Below are 11,823 nucleotides of genomic sequence, written 5' to 3'. Positions count from 1 at the left end.
TCTCCTGATGATAATCAAAATTCCTGGACTGTGACTTTGAACCAGTCTTCTCTGTTTGTTTTATCCCCATTATGTATTGGAATGTGATGGTCAATTGGTCACACAATTTCCTGACCACTCACCAACTAATGAGCATTTAATGCAGACCTATCTTTGTATAATAATACACATTGGTGGAAAAGTTCTTGTTAGCTCTGCATGTACGGCAACTGAATATATACCTCTAAATGCCCTCCCTGTTTTTTTGCTGGAGGAATTTTCAGAAGATACAGGCCTTGCAACCCAGGTGTTATATGGTTTTTGATGAAGACCTCCTGGTGTTTTCAAAACTTCTTTATATCTTTGGTAGATTTCATTTTGAAGTTTATCAGAATCAACAGGCAGTTATGTTGTATTAAACTCATTTGAAAAAATGAGGCTTGAATTGGATGAAATATAGGTTAAGAAGATCAACGGTCAGCTTGATGATGATAGGATTTTTAGATTTCTTTTCACACTGGTAAGGCATGACCATCTTCTTGTTTTTAGTTTTTCTTCACTCAAGTGCAGAATTTTGTATTTACCAATATAAATACTTCCATTTTTGAATTGGGAGATTATAATTTACACCTGTATACATATTAATGATTATATGTTCTCGCTAAATTGATGGTACTTGATCATGTTGATACAAACAATGTTGTGCAACAGATCAAGAGTTACACAACATTATAGTTTGCAAAAACAGAATTATGTAATTGCATATGTACGGAAGTTTGTACATGTATGTGCATGCATATATATAGATATCATAATTTCCCTGAATTCTTGAAAGAAAAAAACCCCACCCCACCTGTCCCCTGGTATACTTTAGAAGTCAATCATATGCACTTCAATTGGACTCAATACCGTTTAAAATTTTAATTGTGAGGGTTTATTTCTCTTGAAAAAATTTCTGGCTTTCAGGGCTCGAAATTAACATATGTCCGTCAGTCTGTGACTGGCTAAAAGTCTGGCGGACTGACCGACATTTGTTTTAGTCAGTCCAATGGGACTGGTTAATTTTCTAAAGCATCATTTTGGAAAATATACTTAATATGAAATTTCATACACATTTGGCATGCTTCGATCAATCGGAAGAATCTGATTCGTAAATATAAATCCCACATTTAAGTGTTACAATATTGTCATTATAAGGCATAATGAGTAAAATTTCATTTTAATGATAATCAACAAAATATATTTGATTATTTCTGGAAAACTCTGTTGGACTGGTAATTTTTTCTGCAGACTGGTTAAAATTATACCCCATCAGTCCGGCTGGACTGGTGACATAAAAAGTTAGCTTCAAGCCCTGGCTTTGTGTTCCGTTGGAAATTTTAAAATTGTACCAACTATTCGTCACAATTGTAAACTTTTTAATGCATGCATGTATATAGATGCATTTGAATGAATTACAAACTATAATATAAGCAATTTTAATCTTGAATGTTGGGAATTGAATCTGTTAAGATTAAGGTTATAAAGGTACAAGTAATGCTTTTAAAAAAACTGCCAGTATTTGGTCTAAGTTTCTAATCTGATAATCCACTTAAGGATGGTTTAGTGCCTCTATCCTAAGCAGACTGATCTGAATAAGGGCCCTCAGATGATCCCCTTGGGTGCTTGTCTATAATAAGCACTTTAAATCTCTGCAGTGGACCACCAATATGATTATGTAGATAAATGCCGGGTATACAAAATTTTAAATTTACCCTGATATGACATTAGGATGATTTCCACCTGAAATTCTATATGTCACGCAACTTCTGTTAATCACCGAAAATTAAATCTACTTGAGTGGCCAGAAAAGTTTGATTGACATTTGACTGATCCCAAATCTCAGTAGCTGAAAAGCGACCACCTGTGTCTTGGAGAAGAGAGTTCATTGTGTTACAAACACTTCAGTCCATTTTCTGGCTAAAGGTCCAATTTTCTACAAAGGGGATATACATTTAATGTGTGTATTATTGCTGTTCTACTTCAGCTATTGCGTGGTTGATACATTGTGTTTGGAACATATGTGTGGGAATCAATGATATATAAATGAAGTTTACATACTAAACTTGTTAGACCAATTGCTTAGGTAGAAACGGTGAGATTTGCAACACCTGTGTGAGGAATACATTTGTAAATATTAAGGTAAATTAAAGTTATCTGCGGTTTTTTATATATGTGTTTTTTACATTTTCATTGAATGAAAAGGTAAAAATACCGAACAGCTCATCATATATCATGTTTGCCTGACTTTGAAGTTGTAAGAAATATGTCAAGAAAATTTCTGATTGTTTTATAGTCATTATTAATACCATATTGACATAATGGCTTAATTGTCTTGATATTGTGTATAAAATATTACTTTTTAAAGTTTTTTTTAATTGTGAATAACAAATACATGTGTTTTTTCTACCTCTTGCATCCATTGTTTATGACATACATATACATGCATGTTAAATGTACTTTATCCAACACCACAGAATGAGATTGAGTCAATTGACAACATGAGTTTTTTATCTAGTTATGTATTAGATCAATTGAACAATTACAGAAAACAAAGGAAGTTAACAATAGTCTAAAGTCTCTCCTTTATGTTATTAAGTGTTTTATCGTTAGGTACCAGACCGATTGCCACTTTCATTTTCTCCTTGTTTATGGATCAGTCCTTGACACCATAAGAATCTAACAAAGCTGTCAAACTCTAGGGAGGTGCTCATTATGCTTATGTGATATTATACAGCTAACCTTACAAACTTGTGTAAGTAAGGCCAATTTATAAAGTAAAATAAACCATGTTTGCTTTGAAAATATGCATGGCACATCTTGGTGAAATCTAAGGTGATTTGGAGACCTGCTAGGTTTTTAATGTCTGGTTGTGTTAAACAACATCTGTTTTCCATAAAGAGATGTGCAGTGACTTTGATGATAGTCGCTCAGGCTGCTGTCCCCATGGAAAATATGATTCTTTATAATTTCAAATTGCTGCATCATATAGCAACTTGTGATGCATGAACTTTTACCTCAGATTTCTTTCCAGGATTGAAGCCCTGGAGTTATATATTCTCCAGATTTGTATCAAAATTAAAAGGTCTTTGTCCTCCAGATTGGTATCACAAGTTAGTGAGAGGGAGGGCTTCAGTTTTTTTGTCTGGAGAGGTCTTCATACAATGATAAAGTATTGATTACCCCCATTGATTACATTGCCATCCTCCTTTGATGACCCATTCTATGAGTCTCTATGGTCCACTGGTTTCTATTGCTGGCTGATTAGATGAATGGCATGTGCATTTATTGATTGGATAGTTACTATCTGGATTTTTGTGTACACACCAAATTTTGTTTTTATGACAGTGTCTTTTTTTTGTGGAAGCAAAGGGCAGAAAAAACATTCCCTTTGTTCTTCAGATTCAGGCTGTTATATTGTGTTGCAGTTGTAGGTAGCTTTTTTGGCTGTCACGATAATTGATGTATCATGTTAGCGTATACAAAACAAGGTTTTTTATGTTGAAAATGATTTGTTTTAAGAGAGAGGAAAGTAATGTTTTAGTGTGCTGAAGGGGGGCCTCTGATCCATTAATCTTATGATTTTAGTCAGAAACTACACACATTTTCATATTTATTTAAACATTAATCATGTTAGTTGTTTCTTTAAGTCATTGCAGTGTTATCTAGGTATCGTTGCAGACAAAACAACATGTGATGTTTTTGATTCTTGCAGCAAATGTATTTAATTTGCCTTTCCTTTGTTTTTCAGTGTAACTAGCTCACATAGTGGAGAGGAATTTCTGCGGAACAAGAATCGGTCTCGCTCCGTGGGGGGATCACCACTCGAGTCACCGCGAAGCAGCAGACTTCTCACACAGACCAGTCTCCACAGCAACCGCTGTCAGCGACAAAGGTCCTTTCGAAGAAATGAAGACGAAATAAAACGTTCTCGGTCACAGTCTGTGGCCTACGAACTGTCACAAGACTTACAGGACAAGCAGGTTGAAATGTTAGAAAGAAAGTATGGTGGATCTATACGATCGCGGCGTGCCGCAAAAATTATCCAGAGGGCATTCCGCCAGTATACCATGAACAAAAACTTTGAGAAATTACGAATAGCAGTTGGTGAACGTAGATTTTCAAAACGTTTATCAGAATTGGGTAGAAGCAACACAGTAAGTGCTGATGCATATTTCTTGGGTGGATCACCAATTTTACAAGGTAATGGTGAATTACAAAGACACTCGGACATTCTAGGCAAGCGAGTGGACAGTGATAAACTTCGATTCGGTGAAAACCGACTGCGACAACAAATGTCCTTGGACCAAAATGTTAGATTTGATTCACAACTACCATTCAGAAGATCCTCTGATAAAAGAAAGTTGGAACGGCACAAGGAGGTGGACTTAACGGATATTCCAAAAGACTTAAAATCTGTCTCCAACGAAACTAATAATAACCGAAACTCTTGTCCTGAAATGAATGAAAGCAGTGCTAGTGATTCTCCTCAGCCGACGCCAGTGGACAGCACGATAGATCCACACAGTCTGGATTGTGAAACTCTATTGGAAAATAAAGATACTGGTATTGTGTTAGCAGAGAGTTTTCACAGTGATCAGAGTCATGCGGATGGATCGTTATACCTGGGTGGTTACAATCATAAGAAAATGTCCGCCTCATCGCTATATTCCAATGCAAGTACAGATACATTAGAAAATAATAAAAGTGAATCATATGATTCGTATAAATCCAATTTCTCAGACTCTGGCTCCTATGGTAGCCAGGGCGATCTACAAATCCGAATAGACAACATCCAGCCAGAAACGGTACGAACTCCTGAACAAAAACAAATGGCAGATCAAGCCCATAAGTATTACATGCAACAGGAAATCAAACTCCGTAAAAATGACAGTTCTGGTTCTTTATCTGGGAAAAAACCGCCTCAGGTACCAGTCAGAGTTCCCGAAGCCTCACCTATATGGAAACGTAAAGGCATTAACACAAACGGAGCTCCGCCACCACCAGCTAGTGTTAACAAACTACAGGAACCAAAACGTATGAGCAATATATCCGAAATCAGTGAAGCAGACTCTCTACTAGAGGTCCAGTGCTCAAGTTCTCCTAGCTCAGAAACTATTAGTTTAGGTAGTGAGACCAGTTTAGGATACCAGCGTAAAGTTCGCTTAAGTGGAACACCAGAACATGGTGGACATGGGGTGGTACATAAATCTGACAAGTCTCGGAAAAGGACTTACCGGATAGGGCTCAATATGTTTAATAAGTAAGTACTATTACATTATGTTTTGTAGTGAAAGAGAAGATATACATATATTCTATTGTAACATGCTTAGATAGGATTCTACATACTCCAGCATGCTAGAGGTTCACGGCGAGATACTTTTGACTTGGTGCCGCTTTACCAGGGTATATATAAGGGATGTTAAGCGAGGCTCTAACTTGTTGGAGTAGAGTCTACACTGCTTTCCAGTCTAAGTACTTCTTTAAATCTGATGTATAGCTATCATACACACACCTGTCAACACATGCAATGTCATTTGGGGCTAAATTATGTAAGACACAAGTCAGCATATGAAATATCTTGTGGAGCACTAGACTGAGGAATCATTTCGTATCATTACTGAATCAGAAGACGTCATGAAGTCTGCATCAGTTCGCCATAAAACGCACCTTTAATAGTTGTGATTATTTGCATCAGTGTATATAGTTTGTACCTGATGCAGAATTTTAATAAATCTTTATCATAACATAGGCTATTCCTTGGTGCTTTATTTGTTTCAGAAGTTATTCACAGCTCTTCAAACATATCCTTTGTTTAGCTCATCTGTGAATCAATATTATTTGTACAAGTGGGAAATGCATGTGACTGATGGCGAATTATTGATTCTGACTCAACAAGGCAGAAATTTGTGTTTGTTATTGTAGCCCATGCAATCTGTTTGATACAAAACTATTTAACAGCTGCTTCTTCCCATCATGCATTGGGCCAAGCAAGCAGATGTTACACAAGAGTGGGGACTCAGATTTTCATTATGAGAAATTTCTGCAATAAAACTGCAAAATTCCATTTTTTTTCAATTGTTCCTTGTTCTAAATAGGGTTATGACAGCAAAGTGAACCTGAAAGTTCATAATATTTGCCTGCACATCTAAATTTTTAAAGTACATTTAGGAATTAAGTTTGGAATCAGAAACACTAAGTACTGCATTTCAGGTCAGATTTGATCCAAAATAAACAAACCTTTCTTGAATATTCCTATGATTTAGTTACCCTTTTATTCCAAATTAGGCTTGGTGTTTTAATCAGATGATACCCTCTTCTTCCTGGTAGATTCAGTTACAGAACATTTATATATCGGAGACTGCATGGCACTCATTGTGTTTCTGGATAGATTAGTGATTTGGCAGTGAGAAGTCTGCAATCACTAATTAGCTGGATGGGTTAATTACTCCCCTGAACCTCACATACTGCTCTCTGACATTCATATTACTGATTTTTGGCAACTATTACAAAATGTCCATGCCATATTATGGCATTACATGAACATGTTTCAAACTGAATTGTAATGCTTTTAATCACTATGTAACATTGCTATATTTTGATACCACCTGGTGCTCAAAACATAAAAACCATATAGCTCTTGGTTAAAATTTTCTGCATGTACTATTCTATGTATAATTAGTCAACATGGCCTATGTTTCATTGTACTGTGAATATAGATTAGCAAGCATAATGTAGTTATGAAACATACATGAATTGATATGTTCAAAACTTGCAGAAAACCAGAGAAGGGGATTGTGTTCCTGTGTGATCATGGCTTTATTGGGGAGACCCCGTCAGAAGTGGCCCATTTTCTGATCACCAGGAAGGGACTCAGTAAGCAGATGATTGGGGAGTACCTAGGGAACCTCCAGAAGCCATTCAACCAACAAGTGTTAGAGTAAGTTACTCCCTGAGAGTCAGGAAAATTCAACCAACAAGTCCTATCTAATCCACGGACAGACAAACAGGCAGGTCATGTAATCAGCAGAGAGACAAATGAACCAATCCCCTAAGAACAGATAGGCAAACAAACAATCAATTAACAGATTATATGTAATCCACAGAGTTTACAAACAATTCTGTAACTAACAACAGGTCACATGATCTGCAGATAAACAAGCTGATACTAGTAATTCAACTAAGAACAGGCCACATAAACTACAGATAAATAAACTCATACTAGTAATTCAACTAACAACAAGCCACATAATTTTCAGGAAAACAAATTCAATTAACAACAGGCCACATTATCTACAGATAAACAGATTCAACTAACAGCAGGTCATGTAATCTTCGGATAAACAAACAGATACTAGTAATTCAACTAACAACAGTCCACATAATCTACAGACAAACAAATTCAACTAACAACAGGTCACATAATCTACAGGTAAACAAATTCAACTAACAACAGGTCACATAATCTACAAATAAACAAATTCAACTAACAACAGGTCACATAATCTACAGGTAAACAAATTCAACTAACAACAGTCCACATAATCTACAGATAAACAAATTCAACTAACAACAGTCCACATAATCTTCAGGTAAACAAATTCAACTAAAAACAGGCCACATAATCTATAGACAAACAGATACTAGTAATTCAACTAAGAACAGTTCACATAATCTGTAGGTAAACATATTCAACTGACAATAGGCCACATAATCTACAGGAAACCAAATTCAACTAACAGCAGACCACATAATCTACAGATAAGCAAATTCAACTAACAACAGTCCACATAATCTACAAATAAACAAATTCAATTAACAGCAGTCCACATAATCTACAGGTAAACAAATTCAACTAACAACAGGTCACATAATCTACAAATAAACAAATTCAACTAACAACAGGCCACATTATCTACAGACAAACAAATTCAACTAACAACAGTCCACATAATCTACAAATAAACAAATTCAACTAACAACAGTCCACATAATCTACAGGTAAACAAATTCAACTAATAACAGGCCACATAATCTACAAATAAACAAATTCAACTAATAACAGGCCACATAATCTACAGAGAAACAGATTCTAGTAATTCAACTAACAACAGGCCACATAATCTACAGATAAACAAATTCAACTAACAACAGATGGGCAAACAAACAATTCAGACTACAGGTCAGAGTACTATATGAATGACATCTACATACATGTAGACAATTTATAATGTATGTTAACTTTCTCCCTGGCAGTATTACTTCAATGGTAGGAACTGGCTCTTAAAAGGCAGATAATGCTTGTAATATAGTATTATTGCACACCCAGCCAGTCCACTCCATGGGATGATAGCCTTCTGAAGTGAATGATAGCATAGAGTCAGAGTTACAAATTGACAATTTCTTAGAATGATTAAATGTCATCTAAAGTAATTCTTTGATTTTGAAATGTTATGCTAGCACTAGGAATAGTCACCAGTAATGTCAGGAACTGTAATATATACATAGGTTTATTCCAGTCAGACATAGTTTACGTCAGAAGCATCAAAGATTTATACCCAATTAGGACACTGGAGAAATTGGTCTCATGTTGGATAAAGTGATGGACAAGTCAATGGATTCCTATTGATGGCCAGAAATAGATTTCTTTTTCACAGGAAGTGTCTGAGGGTTCCAGATGGCACTGTGCTATTTTGGTCCTGTGAGACTTGCACCTTCAAATTGTCTTATTGATCTGAAAAGAAGAAAAAGGCATTACTGTTTATTTCCTTTCTAAATGTTGATTTCTGCAACTAGACAGTTTTGTCAATTTATATTCAAGAGATGATGTTAAGGAATTGTGTGTACCAGGGACTGGTGCAGCCAAATTGATAATATCTCCTCTGACAGGAATATTTTGCTTTAGTAGATGATGCAGCCCCAGAAGCTGGTTGAAGATCTCACTAGAACACATTTTACAAAACTCAAGCAGGACTTATCTATTGTCCTCAGCTTTAATGGACCATTGAGAGGGCCCTTGAATCTTAGTTTAAAGTTTTCATGTTAGGTACTAAAAGTACAGAGTGGCCTGATCGATTCACAAACATTAGCATGTTCAGCAATTTGCAGCCAATTTTGCATTTGCTCTTTAGCTGCGACAGAAATCATGGTTGCTGACCTTATTCACTGTCAACTAGGTCTGTGATTGAGGATCACTTCACTTAAATCTTTTCATGACCTTCTAGTGTCATTTTCATTTGTCTGTAATTTTATAATCATAAATGTCGAGACTTAATTATGAAATTAAATTCTTCTGAATGGATATAGAAATTAAAGAAGGCAGTCACTATTATGAATTATTAACTGCAAACATCTTTATCTATGTGGAATATTATATACTTTCATATTTTTATTGTTTTCCTTGGAAAATATCCAGGAGTCGAAAAACATGATTATGTACACCTCCTGGGGGCTACGAACCTAATTACCTCCAAAACGACGAACGTTACCCAAGTTAACGTAGATCTATAACTAACATCAAGGATTAGAGATGCAAAGTTAATATGTTTTGAACATCAGATGGGGAGATAAATGTTATATCATCAGTGAAATCTAATGGAAAGTCTCCAGCTTAAATCCTCTCCTGTCTTAAGATTTATCTACAGTGCACAGCTGCAGTGATCAAATTTATCGAAAAGGGCTGAGTTTATAGCCCAACGATGCACACTCATTTCCTGCAGTATTTTTTATTTCCTTGATAATTTCATGTTTTGAATGGAGACTTAAAAAATAAATGTTTTATATAAAATCAAAATATTTTGTTTTCCCCAAGCAGAACAGAAAGAGGAAAACAGTCTGCGCAGATTTTCACCTTTGATTTATGATATTGATTTCAAATAATTAGGTTTAATGAGGGAAGCTTTCATCATATTGGTACAGAATGATTGAATTCATTCTGCCCCCCCCCCCCCCTCCCCAGCATTACATGCACTGACCACCCAGCTAGGGGGAGCATGTGGCAGCATCACCTACAGCTTTCATCTGACGTGACACTCAGAGATTTGTGGCATTTCGTGATGGAGGAGCTAATTAATTCCCAGTGCATCACTAATGTTAACCAGGGGAGAAAAGGGGGCGGGTAATTTGTTTTGATTCTGAATGCAAGATCAGGTGTTGAGATAAGAAACCCAGGTGTTTGTTTCAGGTAGAGAAATTGACATCTATGACATGGGGGGACAGGTTAAGCATGGATTAATGCTTTAAATGGAGAATTGGGTGATCTTCAGGTCAGATCCTGAGTCCTGTAGAGAATAAGAGTGTAATGAGGGGGATAATTTGGAAATTGGTATTCTTGATTTAAAGTGATGTTGGTTATAGTTACATTGTTGGACATGACAGGAAATGCTGCTAAAGAGTTGATAATGTCCGAATATCTGATATTCCTAGAATTTTAGATCTAAATTGCCAATACGTACATCATGATGCATGCTTTCATATCTCCAAGTAACAAAAGAATTCCTAGTTATTAAGGAATTTGTAAAATTTTATTAAAACTCAGAGCAAGATTCCTTTGGAAGAAACTCGGCTGGCAGTAGATGATTGTGATCTATATTTGTCTGCAGCTTTTGTTGGGATCTGCAGTCTGACGTGCAGATTTCATACATTGCTGCATGTGGTGCTGCATCATGTAACATCACTATCTGTTTGATAGGATATTTATATACATATATATCAGAGGATTGTGGGTAAATTTAATCCTCTGTTGATGGGATTGAGACTGTTCTAAGAAAGTGTTAATCTGCTGTTAACCATCTTATGTTTTCACTGGCAGCCTTTTGGAACCAGATAAAATCATTTCAAATACAGATCTGCTTTAAGTTTATCAATAACCCTGATAACCAATCCATGATAAACTAGAAAAAGAATTTAAGAATGGAAAGAAAAGCTGTAGTGCTTTATGTAATAAGTAAATGTCTTTAATGAGAGCCAATCAATTTTTATGAATTAAACTTGTCTAGATGTACACACGCACTAAGTGTACGTATTACAGTTGTGCCATTATCCTTGCCAAGTTTAAGTACATGGCAAAGTTTAACAATCCTATTTAATCTACTCCAAGTTCAAGATAGAAAATAATGATAAACCCATGCAAATCCTAAGACGAAAACATTATACAGTAAAATACGGTTGCTGTGAACACGCTTATAATGAATTCATGCTTATAGTAAATTTTCATATCCTATAGTTCTAAAATATATTATGAACTTATTGGATGTAATGAAATTTGTTTATAATGGAATCAAAATTGTTCATCCCCATCTCTTTAAGCATGTAAATGTACTGATTTTTCATTCCAACATGATTAATGTACTGATTTTTCATTCCAACATGATTTTGCTATGAAAAACTTTGAAATGTGTCGTACATGTATGGTTCATTTCACAATAATTATCAATGACATCAAATTGCCATGCTAAACAATAACATTGCCATCACAATGCATGTCCAACTAATTACATTTAAGAATGCATCCATGGCTATATAATCCAGCTTGTTGACAGACAAGCATGGAGAGTTCCAGGAAATGGGACATTTTAAAGGCACCCTCAAAAAATTACATCTAAATCTGAGTTAGGTATAAGCATCAACTACATGCTTGCATTATTATTTGACAAAAGTATGAAAAGTCAATTCATTTCAATTTATTGGAGTAAAAACTAATGAATTATCAAGTGAAATATATAGGTCATCATGCACACGTTTTAAGATGTGAGATATGCATAAACAGAATCATATATCTACATCAGAAAATTGCAATTTTCCTTA

The 11,823-nt window shown here is 35.4% G+C and overlaps 1 protein-coding gene across 14 annotated transcripts in view; it reads left to right on the top strand.

Moving 5' to 3' along the window:
- LOC130048360 (IQ motif and SEC7 domain-containing protein 2-like) overlaps positions 1 to 11,823 on the top strand; it is a 62,727-nt gene that overhangs the window by 39,562 nt on the left and 11,342 nt on the right. For all 14 annotated transcript variants that reach the window (XM_056144987.1, XM_056144988.1, XM_056145000.1 and 11 more), the window contains 2 exons: positions 3,770 to 5,281; positions 6,797 to 6,958. In XM_056144987.1, the coding sequence (XP_056000962.1) occupies positions 3,770 to 5,281; positions 6,797 to 6,958 (1,674 nt within the window). The remainder of the gene's footprint in view (positions 1 to 3,769; positions 5,282 to 6,796; positions 6,959 to 11,823) is intronic.

The sequence above is a fragment of the Ostrea edulis genome, chromosome 7 (genome assembly GCF_947568905.1).
Source record: "Ostrea edulis chromosome 7, xbOstEdul1.1, whole genome shotgun sequence".
NCBI lineage: Eukaryota > Metazoa > Mollusca > Bivalvia > Ostreida > Ostreidae > Ostrea > Ostrea edulis.
Note: the sequence above shows the minus strand (reverse complement) of the source record. Positions and strands in the feature narration are given on the sequence as shown.